Source organism: Salvelinus fontinalis, chromosome 3, assembly GCF_029448725.1.
Source record: "Salvelinus fontinalis isolate EN_2023a chromosome 3, ASM2944872v1, whole genome shotgun sequence".
Classification (NCBI taxonomy): domain Eukaryota; kingdom Metazoa; phylum Chordata; class Actinopteri; order Salmoniformes; family Salmonidae; genus Salvelinus; species Salvelinus fontinalis.
This window is the reverse complement of record NC_074667.1, coordinates 19419664-19441259: the sequence shown is the minus strand read 5'-3', so window position 1 is coordinate 19441259 and position 21596 is coordinate 19419664. Positions and strand designations below refer to the sequence as shown.

Here is a 21596-nt window from a genome sequence, read left to right as displayed (position 1 = left end):
GTTATGTTGACTATGTCGTTAATATGGTGACAACGATGTAGGCTGTGTGTAGCGGTTATGATAAAAAAAAATCTCCGCCTGGTCACAGAAAGCTGATGTGTTGTACACTGAAGTCTATAAGCGATGGGAAAGGTGAGAGGAGGAGAGCACGTAGATGCGAGAAGGAATTATACAACAATCAAAGGGATCATGCTGTTTGTATGTGGCTGCAAACAGAACAAAACAGGGTGAAAAACATACATGAATTTGCCCAATAGAAACTCTTGTTTTCAACTGTTGGACTAATGATTACACCCTAGATCAGCTAGATAAGGGCAAGAGTGTGCAAGCCGGTATTGAATGTGTCAATGTCTGTCACCTTGATTACTCAAATTTCTCTAAACCTGTGCAATTACATTGTAAACTTTAATTCATAGGCTAGGTTGTAGCAACCTTTCTTTCTTTGTTGCTTGAAATTTGAGTATCATGCAGTAGACCTGTTGATGTTGATGAGCTGGGTGAATGGAATATGAATGACAGTCATCCAATATACATTAATAGAAATAAGGCCATGTTCATAAAACAAATATTGTATTATACATTACCAGTCAAAAGTTTGGACACACCTACTCATTCAAGGGTTTTTCTTTATTTGTACTATTTTCTACATTGTAGAATAGTAGTGAAGACATCAAAACTATGAAATAACACATATGGAATAATGTAGTAACCAAAAAAGTGTTAAACAAATCTAAATATATTTTAGATTCTTCAAAGTAGGCACCCTTTGCCTTGATGACAGCTTTGCACACTCATGGCATTCTCTCAGTCAGTTTCATGAATAATGCTTTTCCAACGGTCTTGAAGGAGTTCCCACATATGCTGAGCACTTGTTGGCTGCTTTTCCTTCACTCTGCGGTCCAACTCATCCCAAACCATATCAATTGGCTTGAGATCGGGAACGGCTGGCCTCTTGGACTTTTCACGCACAACAGTGTCTATGATTTACCGAGAATGGTTACAAAAAACATCCAGTCAGCTGTAGTCCTGAGGATGAAGGAGAATGGCATGAATTGTGCAAGTTAACAGGTGGGCCACAAACAGGCAAATAACGGTGCAGTACAACAGTGGTGTGCAGAACGGCATCTCGGAACGCACAACTCGTTGGTCCTTGTTACGAATGGGCTATTGCAGCAGACGACCACACCGGGTTCCACTCTATCAACTAAAAACATAAAGAAGCAGCTCCAGTGGGCACGCGATCACCAACACTGGACAATTGAGCAGTGGAAAAACATTGCCTGGTCTGCTGTGTCCCGTTTCCTGTGACATCATTCTAATGGCAGAGTAAGGATTTGGCGTAAGCAGCGTGAGTCCATGGCCCCATCCTGCCTGGTGTCAACGATACAGGCTGGTGGAGATGGTGTGGGGAATGTCTTCCTGGTGTCACGGTTTTCTAAAGTTGAACCCAGAAGCAGACCAGGACAAGGAGAGTAAGACGAAGGTGAGTATTTATTTACAAGTTTGAATGTAGTGATAGAAAAATCCAAGTGACGGAGCGGGCAGCGGAGGTGAGTTGATGGGATTGAATAGGCAGATCCAATGAAGTAACTGAAGTCACCGACGACCAGGTAGGGATGAGATGAGTGTTCCGGGTGAATGACTGTAGACAGAAAAAAAACGGAGGTGAGTTCAAGGCAAGCAAGACGTACAAAACAACAAAACAAACTCTATCAAACTGGAGGCTGATACACTGGCACAACATACTGTTCATGGCTAACGATCCGCCAGGGAATGGATGTCAGGTCAGTGCTTATGAAGTGGAGGGGTGATGATGAGGACCAGGTGTGCAGATAGCTGATGGGATACAGGTGCAGGTACTCAGAGATCTTCCATCTAGCTACGTCGCCCGGCAACCAGACAGGGTGCGTTCCAGGACACCGGAAAAAACACTCCAGGACAGAACACAGGAAAAAACAGACTCAGGAAGCGGGATTCGTGACACCTGGCACACATTAGGTCCCTTGATACCAATTGAGCAATATTTCCATGCCCCAAAAAAGTCAGGTTTTTCTAGGGGCAAAGGAGGGTCCAACCCGGTAGTAGATGGTTGTAACTAATAAACTTGATCCCAGGAAGAGCTAATGGGGATCCATAACAAATACAAAACTGGCCACTGAGTGTATATGTCACTCTTAAAGTTCTGTAAGTGGCTTCGGATAAAAGTGTCTGATGACTATTTTATATTATAACATGCAAGTGTCTCACAACTGAAGTGTATGGGAAGTGCGTAATCAGAATTTGCTCTTCGTATGCACCCACCAGTGATTGATATTCACCATGGATTCTATTGGTAGTGGTACAGCTGTGAGTACTGACTGTTGATGTGTTTTAGTGATTTATAAAGGCATAGGGAGTGGCACAGTGCTATTGAGGCTTACCCTCTGTACTGGTTGTAGTGTACAAGTTGTTTTTAGCATCAGCCGTTCCAAATTCTGGAGATCAATTTTGTTCTATTATGTTGTTCTATTATGTACTCATGGCTGTGCAATGAATTTCTCTGCTGGGACAATGTCGTTTGAATTCAATTTAATTAAATTTGTTTTGACCCATCTCTCGTTACACACACACACACACATATACACACACACACACTTTGTAATTATTTTCTAATTCTGTTTTTATGAACAGGAGCCTATTGCCTGTCCGTGTTGGACTATGACAACACTAAAGGTCTCAACGTCAAACACTACAAGATACGCAAGCTAGACAGCGGCGGTTTCTATATCACCTCGCGCACCCAGTTCAGCAGTCTGCAGCAGCTGGTCTTCCACTATCGCAGTAAGTAACACATTATAATCACATTTGTAACGCCTTTGCTACTTACTTACAAAAATTCCTATTATACAGAGAGTAACATCAAACTTGAAGTGAGTGTTTTTGTATTTATTTGTCCATGTACTATAATATGCATGTCAAGGTCATGATGGGGGCAATTGTCATTCTGTTTTCCAACTAGTGTAAAGTGAATAGTACATTCTATCTACTTTTTCTTACATGGTATGCAGTGTCTTTGTCAAGCATATTGATCATGCCTCAAAGTGAAACAGAATAGAGGCTACACAGACATTGCTCAATAACTCAATAAGAATATCAAACAGATTGGCACATCTGACAATTATCAGAAATGTCTCGCAGACAACTCTGCTTCTACTGTCTAATCTGGATAGTGCTAACAAGGGTGGACAGTGCTAAATGTCTAGGTGGTAACAGTATGCCTCTTTCTATCTCTCCCTACCTAACCCCAGAGCACGCAGACGGGCTGTGCCACTGTCTGACGGAGGTGTGTCCCGTGCTGAAGCCTCAGACCCAGGGCCTGGCCCGCGATGCCTGGGAAATCCCACGGGAATCGCTCCACCTCGACCTCAAACTGGGCCAGGGATGTTTTGGAGAGGTCTGGATGGGTAAGATGCGCGTGCACACATTAGCCTTTTACAGATATATTTGTATCTGCATTTAATCCACCAAAAAGGATTGATATTATAGAATGCAGAGAACACGCTTGGAGAGAAAAAGACATTCTAATCCTATCTTGCCTTGGCACGCTACAGCAAGGCTGGACACTGCATAAAAGTCGATTTATGCTTGATCCGGCAATGCGGTCCGAAGGCCTAGGACGGATGGCTAAATACCAATACATTGAAAATGTGTCCTATGTCGTTGTTTTCCAGCTGGCTAGCATGAGGCAGCTCAGTCTTCAGATACACATTTTTTTTTGCTGGAATCAGTGCAGTTTATCCTCCTTTCACTAGAGTAACACACAGTTTTTCCATCAAAAAAAATCTTGTCTTTCTTGTGCTTTTAAATTCTATGTGGCTCTTACATTAATGCTCTTTCCTCAAATGAAAAAATCTGCTTTCTGAGTACCTTTTGAAGGGCTGTTTTAAGCCCATCATACAGATTTGTTTAAAAAAAAAATCATTCCAATTTCATGTATTTCACCTATAACTTCATATAAGAACTGTGTGGTTGCTTGTGGCAGAAACGTGCGCCTGTACCATGGGTCGTCTGGGTCGCCGAGAGAAATAATGTACTCCTTTAGCTACGTTGGCTCGGGTCTCTGACCTATAGCTTCTGTGTTTCCACAGGGAAGTGGAACGGTACAACGCGGGTGGCCATCAAGACTCTGAAGACGGGCACCATGTCCCCAGAGGCCTTCCTCCAGGAGGCGCAGGTCATGAAGAAGCTGAGACACGAGAAACTGGTGCAGCTCTACGCTGTGGTGTCTGAGGAACCCATCTACATCGTCACTGAGTACATGACCCAAGGTAACTGTAGACCACACACATCATCATTATTATCAGTATGGCTGTCCATCGTTTCCAAAAATAATGTTGCTTCTGGGGATGAGTTGTAGAACAGATGTGGCTACCACTATTGTTACAAACACATACATTATCACGTAAGTAGGGAATAGGGTGCCACGTAATCATAATCATCATAATCACTTAGTACATGAGGCACAAGCACTCTTCATCATCATCATCACTGACTACAATGGACTATGGTTCAAGCTGGCATGTGCATGCTCACACACATCATGTTCTTGTGTTCCCTCCCTCCTGCCTTCTCTCTCTCAGTATGCTGATAACGCTGTTGCTCCCACAGGTAGCCTGTTGGACTTCCTCAAAGGTGACACGGGCAAGCTGCTACGTCTACCCCAGCTAGTGGATATGGCATCTCAGGTGGGACATTCAGTGCAATGTTGATTATACCTTTCATGTAATTATATTATTTAAGGCAATTTAAGTTATTTTGCCATCTTCTTTTGTTCCCCTCCTTTCTTCACCTTATCCCCTGATGGTCCCTCTTTCTGCTGTATCTATTCTTCCTCTCACTTTTTATCCTTTTTCCCTCTACCCATTCTCATCCTCTAACTCTCTTTCTCTCATTTCATCTAATTTCCCCTCTACTCTCCCAGGTTGCAGCAGGGATGGCATACGTAGAGAGGATGAACTACGTCCACAGAGACCTCAGGGCTGCCAACATCCTCGTAGGAGACAACCTGGTGTGTAAAGTGGCCGACTTCGGCCTGGCCCGCCTCATAGAGGACAACGAGTACACTGCCAGACAGGGTAAGGCTTCAGTCCAGGTCAAATCTGTAGTTGTGTGTCCTAAACCTGGTTTTGGAGGACAAGTGTTTAATCTGGTTTTCCTTCCAACTGGTCTCTGTGTATAAAGTGGCCAACTTCCCCTCCTCTTAGAGGATAATGTTTACACTGCCAGACAGGGTAAGGCTCTGGTCCGGGTCCAATATCTCTAGGTACGTGAACTGACATTGTGATGCCAGGACAACCTCTCCCTCAACGTCAGCAAAACAAAGGAGTTGATTGTTGTCTTCAGGAAGCAAAGACATCGCACATCAACGGGACTGCAGTAGAGACTACAGTTTTAAGTTCCTGTGCGTCCACATCACCAAGGACTTGACATGGACCAACAACACCACCCCTCTTGTCAAGAGGGCACAACAGTGCTTCTACTTCCTAAGGCAGCTGAAAAAATGTGTTTTGCCACCCCCGGGTACTCTCCTAATACTACCGCTGCTCCATCGAGAGTGTCCTGACCGGTTGCATCACGGCCTGGTACGGAAATTGCTCCGTCCACGAATACAAGGTCCTCCAGCAGGTGGTGAAGACGGTCCAGTACATCACTGGGGCCGTGTTCCCACCCATCCGGGACATCTACTTGAAACAGTGCCAGAGGAAGTCCTGCAGCATCATCAAGGACCCCACACACCCCAGCCACGAGCTGTTCACTCCCTTACTTTTAGGCAGACGGTATCGGAGAATGAGATCTTATACCAACAGGCTCAGGGAGTTTCTATCTACAAGCCGTCAGACTGCTTGTAGCGGATTTCGAATAGCCGTGGGAAAAGCAGTTGCAAGATTGAGACGCACATCCAAAATCCAATTAGAAACCCTAGAATTCAAATGAAACCGATGACTTCATGAATAAAACTTAAAAACATTTTATTTGTAGAATCCATAATGATAAGTGCAAGGTAAACAAAGGTTCTAATATTCCAGGTAAACTAAAAAGGTCAAGGTAAAACATATGTGGTTCAAATGTATGCCAACTCGGTATCCCAAACATTTTTCACCCCTGGTAGGCCTTCCTTCTGAAATGACTGCAACACTTAACAAAGAGCTGCAGTTAGTTTCAAAGTGGGTGGCAAGGAATAAGTTAGTCCTACATATTTCTAAAACTAAACGCATTGTATTTGGGACAAATCATTCACTAAACCTCAACTAAATCTTGTAATAAATAATGTGGAAGTTGAGCAAGTTGAGGTGACTAAACTGCTTGGAGTTACCCTGGATTGTAAACTGTCATGGTCAAAACATATTGATACAACTAATAGCTAAAATGGGGAGAAGTATGTCCATAACAAGGCAGGTCCTACAGGCCCTAGTTTTGTCGCACCTGGACTACTGTTCAGTCATGTGGTCAGGTGCCACAAAAAAGGACTTAGGAAAATTGCAGTTGGTTCAGAACAGGGCAGCACGGCTGGCCCTTGGATGTACACAGAGAGCTAATATTAATAATATTCATGTCAATCTCTCAATATGCATGTCAATCTCTCAAAGTGGAGGAGAGATTGACTTCATCACTGCGTGTATTTATGAGAGGTATTGACATGTTGAATGCACCAAGCTGTCTGTTTGAACTACTCATGCGCACAGCTCGGACGCCCATTCATACCCCACAAGACATGTCACACAGTCCCCAAGTCCAGGACAGACTACGGAAGGCGCACAGTACCAAATAGAGCCATGACTACATGGAACTCTATTTCACATCAAGTAACTCATGCAAGCAGTAAAATTGTATTTAAAAAACAGATCAAATAAACCCAATATGGAACAGCGGGGACTGTGTATCAACACAAACATAGCCACAGACACATGCATACACACACACGATAGCTTACGCACTATACACACACGTACACATGGATTGCACAGACACATGCATACACACACACACGATAGCATACGCACTATACACACATGTACACATGGATTTTGTACTGTATATATGTGGTAGTGGTGGAGTAGGGGCCTGAGGGCATACAGCCTGTGAATGTATTGTAACTGCCTTAATTTTGCTGGACCCCAGGAAGAGTAGCTGTTGCCTTGGCAGCAGCTACTGGGGATCCATAATAAATACAAATACATATACTTCCTGTCTCTTATACCCAATAGATGGCTATCTGGGCAGGCCCACCCGTACCACCAACTAATGGAGACTAGAGGGCATAATTTACCTATTTCTATTTCAAATCATAGGTCCATATTAATAGATCTCATAACCAAATAATGCATACACCATACCTGTATATAGAAATCAAATATGAAATTCCAAATGTCATCTAAAATTGTCTCCAGTGACTTAAGTCATAGACTGTTCTCACTGCTACCACACGGCAAGCGGTACCGGAGCACCAAGTCTAGGTCCAAAAGGCTCGTTAACAGCTTCGACCCCCAAGCCATAAGACTGCTGAACAATTAATAAAATGGCCACCTGGACTATTTGCATTGACACCCCCCCCTCCTCCTTTGTTTTTACACTGCTGCTACTCTCTGTTTATTATCTATGCATAGTCACTTTACCCCTACCTACATGTACAAATTACTTTGACTAACCTGTATGCCCGCACATTCACTCGGTACTGGTACCACCTATATATAGCCTCATTATTGTTATTTTATTGTCACTTTTTTATATATTTTTTACTTTAGTTTATTTAGTAAATATTTTCTCTTTCTTGAACTGCACTGTTGGTTAAGGGCTTGTAAGTACGCATTGTATTCGGCACATGTGACAAATATAATTTTATTTGAATAAACAAATATTTGCATAACCAAGGAAATATGAAAACTGGCTCCAACCCAACAACCCACAATTGCTAACTGCTCTATGCAAAGCAATTACCATAACCATAAATGGAGCCTAAGTACCATATTATAAAAATGTCTTTATACATTCTTTCAAAAGTTTTCTTTGGAAAAATGTATCCCACTGCTTGCTTGCTTCTGAAGCTAAGCAGGGTTGTCCCTGGTCAGTCTTTGGATGGGAGACCAGATGCTGCTGGAAGTGGTGTTGAAGGGCCATGGTTGCCCTTAGTTTGAAGATTTAATCCGGAGACAGGTCTTTTCTCCATCTCATTAGCTATCATACTCGAATCCCACTGATTTCAAAACTCAATCCTCCAGAAAGTGGAGAGCATACACATAATGTTAGTTAGAGAGCAAGCCAGCTAACAGAACACTAACTGTACTACGCTATACATTTTTAAAAACGCGTTAGAGAAATACATGGGTAGCCATGAGAAAGACCCATCAATATGACAACAAAAACCAAGTATTGTAGTGCTCTCTCTCTCTCCAGATATACTCTAGACACCTAAAACAATCCTGCCATAAAGTTACAATCATTTATTAAAAGGTACATCAAAACAACTGATACTGAACTTCAAGTAGGCCTACAATTTGAACACTGGCCTGAATGTCTGAGAAAACAATACAGATCCCAAAGATGGGAGATAATACCTGAACATGGAGACTGTGTGTGTGTGTGTGTGTGTGTGTGTGTGTGTGTGTGTGTGTGTGTGTGTGTGTGTGTGTGTGTGTGTGTGTGTGTGTGTGTGTGTGTGTGTGTGTGTGTGTGTGTGTGTGTGTGTGTGTGTGTGTGTGTGTGTGTGTGTAATGCATAAACAGTTTCATTTATTTTCTCTTATCTCCGGGCCCTATAATGCATTGCATTTGCAAAAGACCAAATTCGATGAAAGTCTGTCAGTCATTTGTGCATGATGAGGCCGCAGTATGATGCCTCCATGGCTGAAGACACGCTCCACCGGAGCACTGGAGGCAGGCACTGCCAAGACCCTGATGGCCACTCGGGACAGTGAAGGAAGAGCCTTCCTGTTCATTGCTCAGAACAAGACTATGGTCCTCTCGCTCTTCCTCATCAACAAGAGGCACAGCTTGCTCAGTCCCTGTAGCTTCTTGCAGAATCAGTTCTGGCAAAACATGTAAAAGCATAGCAGAAACAAAAAGGCCGGTATTAGGGTATTGGTGATGCAGTATGTTAAACTGAAAAAGTATTATTGTTGCAGTCAATTGGATTAAATGAGAAAACGTTACATTAAACTCAATAATATTTACCTTTAACTCTTTGTGCCACCTCCTCCTTGACCTCCTCCTTGACCAGCACATGGTGCTCCACCCACATCAGAGAAAAATCCGGATCCAAGGCAGCTGCATTGAGGTAGACTGGATCTAAAAAGGGGGCAGTGATTCCATCTTGTGTCCTGGCCATTTTCACATTGATGAAGATTCCAATAAATCTTTTGTTCAGGGATGCCTGGAGACTTCTGACCAGGCCGCTCAGGAAATGGACTTGAGGTATCCACTGCTCCGGGTGGTGATTCAGGGACAGAACCGAGGGAACAACATAACTGATTGGGACTATCTACTCCCCCTGTGTCATATCTGTTGCTTCTCCAAATGGCTTCAGGATGTCCACCAACTCCTTCAACTTATTCCACTCCCATACTGTGAACAACAACTCCTTGTGCCCAGCCTTTATGACAGCAGCAGGGATGCCTCAAACACCTCTTTGACTGTTGTGCTTGTATGTAGCAGTGAGCTGATTATTGATCACTTTGAAAGGGGAGTCATCACTTTTGTTTCTTTCAAGCCGTCTCCCACCACCAGCTGGAGAGTGTGGGCAAAACACTGCAAGCGCTGTTTTTTTGCAATAGCAGCATCCACTGTTTGCTGGTCTTCCTGGGTTAGGTCATTCCAGAGCTCTGGGTCATCAAGGTGATCTTCGTCATGTACTTCATCTTCTTGTTCAATGGGGAAGCACACGGTGAATGCTTTTCTCATGTTGGTAGCATTATCACTGATGATATAGTCCAATTTATCTTTAATGCTGTACTCACCACATATGGCCTCAAATTGTTCAGAGTCTTTCGGCCGTGTGTGGGCGTTTGAAGCGGTCACAGGCCAAGAGGATTGGACTTGAGCTGTATCCTTTCTCCATCTTTCTCCATGCAGTGCACAGTGACACCAAGGAACCCCCTCATCGTTCGGTCGGAACAAATGTCAAACATGGTCTGTGTTGCTGGTTCTCTGTAGCGTGGTCTCTGTAGCGTGGTTCTCTACTTTTGATGTCTATGTTCTGCGACACACTGAGCTGTACTTACACACTGGGCTGTACTTACACACTGGGTTGTACTTACTGTCAACCACTGACAGGAAGTGACAAACTCTTGTTTTCCACAATAGACAGAGGCAAGTTGCAATCGAAAACCAGGTCGGACAGTATTGTATTGTTGATCGCTTTCTGCTGTGGATGATTCATGCTGTACTGCCCTACACGAGTCTCCATGAACTGTGAGATTGGAGACTGTTGTGGTTCACTTGTGACACTTTTGTTCATCTGGTATTGTTCAAATCTGTAAGCATATAAAATAAAAAATTGAGCGGGGCAGTAGCACAATCTTGCCTGGTCTCAATCTTGGGTGCAATGATCACGTTCCTGGCTGACTGTGTGAAGGCTCATTGATTTAACGTTATGTTAGCCTACATGCTATACTAGCAAAGTTATATATAGCTGTCGGCTAAATTAGCCACGACTTACCGTTCTTTGTGCAGCTTCAAATGTCGAACAAAGTTGGAAGTTGTTGCGCCTCCATCTGCAATTTTCTTCCCACACGTTTTGCAAGTTGCAATACATTTTTTGTTGACTTCAGCGTAGTCTGCATATCCGAAAATGATCATTTTGGGTATCATCTTTCCAGTTGCTCAATCTGAATTCACCTGCCGACGTTCCTCTGCACTGCCAATCGCAAATGTTTCTCTGCTGGCACAATTTGATTGGCTGCTGTCTGATTCAAACTTTAATCCGTTAAATGAAGAGTTGATGCACTGCACACCTTTTTTAATAGCATAATGTTTTATATTTGGGCTTGGGGAGGGTATCAAGTCAGGTCGAGTCATAAGGCTCACGTCCAAGTCAAGTCACAAGTCATTGGTGTTAAAGTCAAAGTCGAGTTGCAAGTCATCATATTTGTGACTCATATTTGTGACTAGAGTCCAAGTCATGTGACTCGAGTCCACACCTCTGCTTGTCGGTCTCCCTGTTAACCCACTTAACTCCTTATTTGTGCAACAGAGGATTTTTCACAGTATTTTAAAACTTACATTTTGGTAGCGGATGCATCAAATCAAAGTTTATTTGTCGGCCACCCGGGTGGCGCAGCCACCAGAGTCTCTGGGTTCGCGCCCAGGCTCTGTCGCAGCCGGCCGCGACCGGGAGGTCCGTGGGGCGACGCACAATTGGCATAGCGTCGTCCGGGGTAGGGAGGGTTTGGCCGGTAGGGATATCCTTGTCTCATCGCGCTCCAGCGACTCCTGTGGCGGGCCGGGCGCAGTGCGCGCCAACCAAGGGGGGCCAGGTACACGGTGTTTCCTCCGACACATTGGTGCGGCTGGCTTCCGGGTTGGAGGCGCGCTGTGTTAAGAAGCAGTACGGATGGTTGGGTTGTGCTTCGGAGGACGCATGGCTTTCGACCTTCGTCTCTCCCGTGCCTGTACGGGAGTTGTAGCGATGAGACAAGGTAGTAATTACTAGCGATTGGATACCACGAAAATTGGGGAGAAAATGGGATAAAATTTAAATAAAAATATATATTTTTTAAAAGTTTATTTGTCACGTGCGCCGAATACAACAGGTGTAGTAGACTTTACAGTGAAATGCTTACTTACAGGCTCTAACCAATAGTGCAAAAAAGGTATTAGGTGAACAATAGGTAAATAAAGAAATAAAACAACAGTAAAAAGACATGCTATATACAGTAGCGAGGCTATAAAAGTAGCGAGGCTACATACAGACACTGGTTAGTCAGGCTGATTGAGGTAGTATGTACATGTAGATATGGTTAAAGTGACTATGCATATATGATGAACATAGAGTAGCGTAAAAGAGGGGTTGGCGGGTGGTGGGTGTTGGGACACAATGCAGATAGCCAGGTTAGCCAATGTGGGGGAGCACTGGTTGGTTAGCCCAAATGAGGTAGTATGTACATGAATGTATAGTTAAAGTGAGTATGCATATATGATAAACAGAGAGTAGCAGCAGCGTAAAAAGAGGGGTTGGGGGGGCACACAATGCAAATAGTCCGGGTAGACATTTGATTACCTGTTCAGGAGTCTTACGGCTTGGGGGTAAAAGCTTTTGAGAAGCCTTTTTGTCCTAGACTTGGCACTCCGGTAGCGTTTGCCATGCAGTAGTAGAGAGAACAGTCTATGACTGGGGTGGCTGGGGTCTTTGACAATTTTTAGGGCCTTCCTCTGACACCGCCGGGTGTAGAGGTCCTGGATGGCAAGCAGCTTAGTCCCAGTGATGTACTGGGCCGTACGCACTACCCTCTGTAGTGCCTTGCGGTCAGAGGCCGAGTAATTGCCGCACCAGGCAGTGATGCAACCAGTCAGGGTGCTCTTGATGTTGCAGCTGTAAAACCTTTTGAGGATCTCAGGACCCATGCCAAATCATTTTAGTTTCCTGAGGGGGAATAGGCTTTGTCGTGCCCTCTTCACGACTGTCTTGGTGTGTTTGGACCATTCTAGTGTGTTGTTCATGTGGACACCAAGGAACTTGAAGCTCTCAACCTGCTCCACTTACAGCTCCGTCGATGAGAATGGAGGCCTGCTCGGTCCTCCTTTTCCTGTAGTCCACAATCATCTCCTGAGCCACAATCACCAATCTCCACAATCAAGCTGAGCTGCAGCCAGCTTCAGCATCCATTTCCACCAATTCCTTTTTTTGCCCTGTTGTGTTTCTTCCATATAAAGGGCATGTTTGTTTTCCAAAACTGCAGCTTTCAGAGCAGTGTGCTCAGCCTGTGCTTTCATTCTAGCACTGGATGCCCTTGACGTTGAGGTGGATGCGTCTGACTTTTTTGATACAGCAGATACTGTCATGTGGACCAATGGCAAACAAAGGTTCCAATATTCCAGGTAAATGGAAAAAGATCAAGATAAAAAATGTATGCCAACCCGGTTTCCCAAACGTCTCTTATACCAGTATATGGCCATCTGGGCGGGCCCACCTGTACCGCCAACTAATTGAGGCTAGAGGGCGGAGTTGACCTATTTTTAATTCAAATCATAGGACCATAATAAGAGACCACATAACCAAATAATGCATACACCATACCTGTATATAGAAATTAAATATGATGTTCTAAATGAGCAATATCATCAAATAAACAAATATTTTGATAAATGAAAAATAATGACAAAATTAACTGGCTCCAACACTACTGAACACTTGAACTGGAATGACCACCTGGACTTACTTGCCACACACACACTCACGCACACACACACAAATACATTCAAGTTACACACACATCACAATTGCTTATTTACTATTACTAATACTGCTCAATTTAAAACACCCGCCAATCCCCCCTTTCTCTGATAAATGTGTAAATATTGTACTATAAATTGTGCCTTCCTGTATTATACTAACATGTTTATTCTTTTCTACTGAGCCATTTACTTCGTTCGTATTCTGATCTTTTATTATTGTTGCATTGTTGCATTGTCGAGAAAGAACTTGAAACAATGAAACTCTGCATGTTGTCTTGCCTGACTCACGCCTCTCCCTTGAGATTAATGATCTAGCCTAGGTTACCCCTGCTTCAGGCCTAATACCTACGGCTGTTGCCCTTCCAGCCCAGTTCCGATCCCAGCAACCCGCTGATACCAGTCACAGCTGGAGTGGGAGAAACCTTTTTTTAAATTAAAAACCACTCAGTGGGGCGTCCAGTTCTGAGGTAGGGCGACCCGTAGTTTGTCAGGCTCTCCTAAGGCTATAAGACCAGGGGAAATGGAGTGGTGAGTATGCTTTCTCCTCTCAACACCTTATCATTTAATAAATACCTTAGTTTTACACCCACGGGTGCGCGTCACAAACCCTTCACCCGTGGACCTGGAGTTATGCACTGTAATGGGACCTAGTGTCCCACGAGACGAACAAGGTATAATCATCGTGTCATGCCTCAGACTAACGTCCTAAGACATTTCTCATACACACCCCAAGCATGGGCCCACACCGGTAACAAAGGGAGGAAACTCTCCGGTCTATTTCGGTCAGTGGCCTTTCAAGAGGAAACACACCGCATGTGTTTTTTCAAGCAAAGCCCTTTACAGAGAGTCTTCTTATCCTATGGATATCCTAGCTCCCAACCTTGAGGAAACCCAATCCTGTTCTTCCTAAAGGAAAATACAAATTATATGGTCCTTTCCCTGTGGGTTAAAAGCAGAGGCTCCTTTCCCAACAGCTAAAAACAGCAATTAAAGCTAAAGTAAAAAATGCCCCAAAAAGAGAGAGATGTTCTAGAAAAAGGCTCTGTAGATAAAGCAAAAATGCTGCCTCTATCTTCGGTGACGATGTTTTGGACAGACTGGGGGCTGCCTGCCTCCTCCTTCCTCTGCTGGCTGCGATGTCTCTCAGCTCTCTCCCTCCTGTTCCTCTTCCCGTCCTGTTGACTCTCCATCTTCTTGGACTCCTGCTCTCTCCATCCCAGAACCTGTTGTAGCTCTGCGGGCGTGAGAGTTACATCCATCCCATGGTTCACGACAATGTTCCTTTTTAACCTGTCTCTCCACTCAGGGGAGTTTCCCAGTGCTTGGAAGGCAGCCACGGTGCATCCTTTATTTAAAGGGGGAGATCAAGCTGATCCTAACTGTTATAGGCCAATTTCTATCTTGCCCTGTTAATCAAGTTTTGAAAAACGTGTCAATAATCAACTGACTGGCTTTCTTGATGTCTATAGTATTCTCTCTGGTATGCAATCTGCTTTCCACTCAGGTTATGGATTTGTCACTGCAACCTTAAAGGTCCTACATTATTTCACCACTGCACTTGACTCTAAGCAATGTTGTGCTGCTGTTTTTATTGACTTGGGCAAATCTTTTGATACGGTAGACCATTCCATTCTTGTGGGTCGGCTAAGGAGTATTGGTGTCTCTGAGGGGACTTCGGCCTGGTTTGCTAACTACCTATCTCAGAGTCCAATGTGTAAAGTCAGAACATCTGCTGTCTCAGCCACTACCTGTCAGCAAGGGAGTACCCTAAGACTCGATTTTAAGCCCCACGCTCTTCGCAATTTACATCAACAACATAACTCAGGCAGTAGGAAGCTCTCTCATCCATTTATATGCAGATGATAGTCTTATACTCTGCTCGCCCCACCCCGGATTTTGTGTTAAACACTCTACAAAAAAGCTTTGTTAGTGTCCAGCAAGCTTTCTCTGCCCTTAACCTTGTTCTGAACACCTCCAAAACACAAGCTGCAGGCTAAGTTTAAATCTAGACTTTATTTCCTTTATCTATTGTAATCGCTTGTCTTTCACCCTGGCTGCCAAACTAACCCTGATCCCAGGCTGTATCACAACTGGCCGTGATCGGGAGTCCCATAGGGCGGTGCACAATTGGCCCAGTGTCGTCCTTGTTAAGGTTTGGCCGGTGTAGGCTGTCATTGTAAAACACACATCCCTGGGTTGCTCCTCTTTTCAGTTTGCTGCAGCTAGTGACTGGAACGAGCTGCAAATAACACTCAAACTGCACAGTTTTATCTCCATCTAACTGACACTTGTGGTTGCTTCGAGTGATCGATTGTTGTCTACATTTTTGCACTTCATGCTATTGTATGTGCCTAACAGTGTTTGTACCATGTTTGTGCTGCTGTCATGTTGTGTTGCGGCCATGTTGTCTTCGGTCTCACTTTATGTAGTGTTGTGGTGTCTCTTGTCCTAAAGTTTGTTTTGTTATTTTTAATACCAGCCCCTGTCCCCACAGGAGGCCTTTTTCCTCTTGGTAGGCCGTCATTGTAAATAAGAATGTGTTATTAATTGACTTGCCTGAAACATTAAAATACTAAACCTGGTTTTGGAGGGCCCTGTTGAACCTGTTTTTCATTCCAACTGGTCTCTTGACGACTCACTCTGTGACTTCAGTGATTGTAATGAAGGGGCTAAATAACATGCAGTGAAAGGAAAAATGTATATCGCATCCAGACAACTGGAAATGAGCAAAATACAACGACAAAAGTAAGTCACGTTTTCTATTTCAGCAGACTGTAGAGGCTTAACTCTAGCCTTGTTTTAGGAAAAAGTACTTTTATGGATTTATTCGAGTTAAAAGCACTGACATTTTGGCTACCGTAGTCAAAGGTACATTTGATAAAAGACCATGAGTCATCAATCCACATTTTTGTTTCCCCAGGAGCCAAGTTCCCCATTAAGTGGACGGCGCCAGAGGCTGCCCTCTACGGCCGCTTCACCATCAAATCAGATGTTTGGTCATTTGGTGTCCTGCTCACTGAACTCGCCACCAAAGGCAGAGTACCATATCCAGGTACCATTTACTTTCCTTTATGAAACAATTCTAAATGTAGTCCCACACTCTATAGGTATAAAACACCAATATTTCGACACACAATGCCTTCTTCAGGGTTCCATAGACTTTGACTAAACAATAGCCCAAGATTAGCCTTTACATACAATTGCACTGAGAAGTGAACGGAAAGGGCAGGGTTTGTATGTTCTGTGTGTTTATTATAGTATTCATAAAGGAGGGGTTTGCATTGAAAATATATTGTTTTTAGCTATAATTCCCCCCCAAAATTGGCAAGTGGCAGATTCAGAATATGCCATAGAAAAGTTGTACAAATGGCTCTTTAAAACAATTCAGAAAATCTTGATAGACAAATGCGGTCTCCCCTCTTCCCCCCCCCAACCCCTCCCTTCAGGCATGGTGAACCGGGAGGTGCTGGAGCAGGTGGAGCGCGGATACCGGATGCCCTGTCCCGGCGAGTGCCCGAGCTCAATGCACGAGCTCATGCTCACCTGCTGGAGGAAGGATGCAGAGGAGAGGCCCACCTTCGAGTACCTCCAGGGCTTCCTGGAAGATTACTTTACCTCCACCGAGCCCCAGTACCAGCCTGGGGAGAACCTATAGGTCTCAGGGACATCGGTCCCACCACGGGACCACATGGGTGGACTTGCCCACCCCTGCTCACTTTAAACACTGATCAAGGGACGGTTTTGCATTATTTCCTCCCTGTAATGGACAATGGTTAAGGATGGTTTAGGATTGGGGAGAGAGGATGAGCTGATCCTAGATCTTTGGTTATGAGTGGCTTCTAACATGGAGCTTTTGGGGGAAGTGGGAAGCGTTGGTAATAACTGATCCCGAGACAGTTTTTGTGGGGACAGTCGTAGTGTTTGAGTGAAAGGTGCTGATCCCAGATATGTGGGGGAAAGGTGTTGAGCAGCTGTAGTGTCCTAAGGAGAAGAGTGCATTTGCCCCTTAATTTAGCATTTTCTCCACTAATAGTTAAGGTTAGGATTGGGGGAGAGGAAGCTCATCCTAAATCTGTAGCTAGGGGAAACTTCACCGCGGAGAATCCAAAGGGAGGACGGAGGATAATGAGATGGCCATTGTTTTGACCCTCCCTCTCTGTCCTAGTACCCTTCTTCTCAAAGGCTCTGTCCGGATTCCTTCACACTTCTCCCAGAGTGTGCACTACCTGTCAAGCATTGGCTAGACTAGAGGAAGTCTCCCCCGTTGTTGAAATCTGTGAGTTTGGAGAATCTAGATGCAGCCATAGCGCCACAGCATCTGACCTCTTCACCTCCTCTTTTTGCAGAGCACTGCCAACGTGGCATACTGTAGGTGCCATCTGTCTATTGTCCCTCTCTCTTGTGTGAGCCAAATGGCACCCTATTCCTTATACAGTGCACTACTCTTGATCAGAGCCCTATAGACCCTCGTCAAAAGTAGTACACTAGGGCTCTGGTACACTAGTAGGGAATACGGTGCCATTTAGGACTCAGCCTCTCTGTGTGTGTTTCGCTCTGTCTGTCCCTCTATCTCGTTGTTTATCTATCTCTCTCTCTCTTCCCATTTCCTCCTCTCTATATCTCTCCAGTATTCTCAAGTGCTGCTTACTCCAGGTCATCAGGTGTCTCCAAAACAAATGTTTTTTAAAGGTTTTCCTTTGTTTGTCTTCTTTTTTGTTGTTTTTACGGATGCTACTTTCTTCCTGTGTCCATGTCAATAAAACTGTAAATTGTAAAGCCCTCAGACAGTTTCACGCGAAACCATTTGGAAGACAGCTTTATATTATACCCATAGAAGTGACGTCAAGGATACTCCGCGTTAATACAGACTCACTCTAGTAAAAAATGGCCACATTGTCCCTGCCTGTTTCAGTCCGTTTTATTCTGTTTGGTACCTATTGAACACAGCCCTGTGTTTTGGTGCAATCACCCTGAGATTATTGGGGCTCAGTTGTACAATCATTTGGACCCAAAACTTAAATTCTTAAATGCATTCCTATTTAGGGGGTTTATGGGAATGAACAATACATTTCTGATAAAAACATGAACATTTAAGTAAAGCTTTGAGCCAATCGGATATGAAGGATAGCATTCATGCACAATTAGTTGAATCTTTGTGAACCAAATCTGGCACTACATTCTTTGCATGTCTTAATCCCTTACAAATCTTAATATTACAACAATCCTTTATAGGCAATCCTTCAACTACTACAATCTTTCATAGGCAGAATGACGGGTGGTGAATTTAAACACTTTTCACACTATTGTGCTGACCCAAACTGTACTGCTTCTAACTGTACTGTGCTGGCTTTGGATATTTTCTTATCACATTGTCCTTTCCAGCACGCTTCCAGCCATTATGGTGGATGTGGAACCAGTCCAGCGCAGTACTGCTCAGGTGATGGTCATAGGTTAGGTTTGAAGGTAGACTCAGTAGTGGGTCAATTTAAGGGTTGGGGAGTAACTGATTACATGTTATCAGTTACGGGTTTATGTAATCTGATTACAAAAAATGAACTAATCAGTTACATTACCAGCAAAATTTTTGTAATCAGATTAGCTACTTTTGAAAAACTAGATGATTACTTCTTGGAATACTTTTAAATTCAGAAAGGATGTTTGTGAAAAAATACACATTGTCATTCAATTCAGCATTGAAAAAAGCCGCAGGTTTAAGTTTGTTCCATCTGACTGAGTCTGACCACAAGCCAGAGTCCACTATGATGACACACCAAACGCATTTGGTGGATCCCTTTAGTTTTCTTCTAATGGCTCTTAAAGTAATCAGAGTACATTACTGAGTTTGGGGTAATCCAAAAGTTACGTTACTGATTTATAATTTTGGACAGGTAACTAAATTCAGCAAAAAAATAAGTGTCCCTTTTTCAGGACCCCGTCTTTCAAAGATAATTAGTACAAATCCAAATAACTTCACAAATCTTCATTGCAAAGGGTTTAAACACTGTTTCCCATGCTTGTTCAATAAACAATTAATGAACATGTACCTGTGGAACGGTCGTTAAGACACTAACAGCTGACAGACGGTAGGCAATTAAGGTCACAGTTATGAGAACTTTGGACACGAAAGAAACCTTTCTACTGACTCTGAAAAACACCAAAAGAAAGATGCCCAGGGTCCCTGCTCATCTATGTGAACGTGCCTTAGGCATGCTGCAAGGAGGCATGAGGACTGCAGATGTGGCCAGGGCAATAAATTGCAATGTCCGTACTGTGAGATGCCTAAGACAGTGCTACAGGGAGACAGGGCGGACAGATGATCGTCCTCGCCGTGGCAGACCACGTGTAACAACACCGAACATCACACCTGCGGGACAGGTAGAGGATGGCAACAACCACTGCCCGAGTTACACCAGGAACACACAATCTCTCCATCAGTGCTCAGACTTTCCGCAATAGGCTGAGAGAGGCTGGACTGAGGGCTTGTAGGCCTGTTGTAAGGCAGGTCCTCACCAGACATCACCGGCAACAACGTCGCCTATGAGCACAAACCCACCGTTGCTGGACCAGACAGAACTGGCAAAAAGTGCTCTTCACTGACGAGTCGCGGTTTTGTCTCACCAGAGGTGTTGGTCGGATTAGCGTTTATCGTCGACGGAATGAGCGTTACACCGAGGCCTGTACTCTGGAGTGGGATCGATTTGGAGGTGAAGGGTCCGTCATGGTCTAGGGCGGTGTGTCACAGCATCGTCGGACTGAGCTTGTTGTCATTGCAGGCAATCTCAACGCTGTGCGTTACAGGGAAGACATCCTCCTCCCTCATGTAGTACCCTTCCTGCAGGCTCATCCTGACATGACACTCCAGCATGACAATGCCACCACGCACAGAACAAGCAGTATGACTGATGTGTGTTCTGCCATGGCCAGCGAAGAGCTCGGTCGGATCTCAATCCTATTGAGCACGTCTGGGACCTGTTGGATTGGAGGGTGAGGGCTAGGACCATTCCCCCCAGAAATGTCCGGGAACTTGCAGGTGCCTTGGTGGAAGAGTTGGGTAACATCTCACAGCAAGAACTGGCAAATCTGGTGCAGTCCATGAGTAGGAGATGCACTGCAGTACTTAATGCAGCTGGTGGCCACACCAGATACTGACTGTTACTTTTGAATTTGACCCCCTTGGTCAGGGGCACATTATTATATTTCTGTTAGTCACATGTCTGTGGACCTTGTTCAGTCTGATGTTGAATCTTGTTATGTTCATACAAATATTTACACGTTAAGTTTGCTGAAAATAAACACAGTTGACAGTGAGAGGACGTTTCTTTTTTTGCTGAGTTTAGTAACTGTAAGGATTACATTTAGAAAACAACCTACCCAACCATGGCCAATTTCTGCAAAAACATGGAGCATTGAAGCTTGAGGCTAAACTTCTCAGCTGTTTTGGTCCAGTAGCTACCATGTAGCAGTGTGAAGCGCACCTGTGCACATGCGCAGATACTCTGTGTGACTGTGTGAAAGCAAAGTATTGCATCTTGCTCATCTCAATGGGTACGTTCGCGCAGATAATTTTTGTCAAGTTGGTGACTATCGTTGGTCACCGCCTTTCAAGGTGTGTTCAATTCTGGGCATACGAATGTTACTACATCTCGACTTCATGAACTTTACAAAAATCATGTGATCAAAGGTCATGAAGTTCTGACTGCAGTCTAGTGCAAGTTTCATCCTGCAGCCATCACCTGCATTGTGGGCGGCTATATTATTAACCAATCACTAGAGTGTTTTTGTTTGATCCAAGCGAACGTCACCAAAGACATGACTGAAACAGGAACCAATTTGTAGTGATTTACAGTGGGGCCTGAAATTGTTAACACCCTTGAAGTTGATGAGAAAAAATGACTGCATTAAATAAATAATTCAAATACTGAGCTTTATTGTATGCAACAACAACAAAAGGGATACTGTATTTATACTTATACAATTGCTCAGAGAAAGATTTAGTTTAACAAGTAATAACCAAAAATCTTTAAAAAGGTAGGGGTCAAAATGATTGACACCCATTTTCAATACATTTCAATGCCCCACCTTGCAACGATAATGCCTCTGAGCCTTTTTCTAAAATGTTTTATGAGTTGGAGAACAGATAAGGAGGGATCTTAGACCATTTGATCTTACACC

At 44.0% G+C, this 21596-nt stretch overlaps 1 protein-coding gene across 3 annotated transcripts in view; it reads left to right on the top strand.

The window, feature by feature from the left end:
* Positions 1-18207, top strand: part of LOC129840603 (proto-oncogene tyrosine-protein kinase Src-like) — a 41295-nt gene extending 23088 nt beyond the window's left edge. For all 3 annotated transcript variants that reach the window (XM_055908604.1, XM_055908614.1, XM_055908598.1), the window contains 7 exons: positions 2671-2820; positions 3288-3443; positions 4128-4307; positions 4648-4724; positions 4961-5114; positions 16345-16476; positions 16871-18207. In XM_055908604.1, coding sequence (XP_055764579.1) covers positions 2671-2820; positions 3288-3443; positions 4128-4307; positions 4648-4724; positions 4961-5114; positions 16345-16476; positions 16871-17079 — 1058 coding nt within the window. In that variant the 3' untranslated portion in view covers positions 17080-18207. The remainder of the gene's footprint in view (positions 1-2670; positions 2821-3287; positions 3444-4127; positions 4308-4647; positions 4725-4960; positions 5115-16344; positions 16477-16870) is intronic.
* Positions 18208-21596: the final 3389 nt, after the last annotated feature.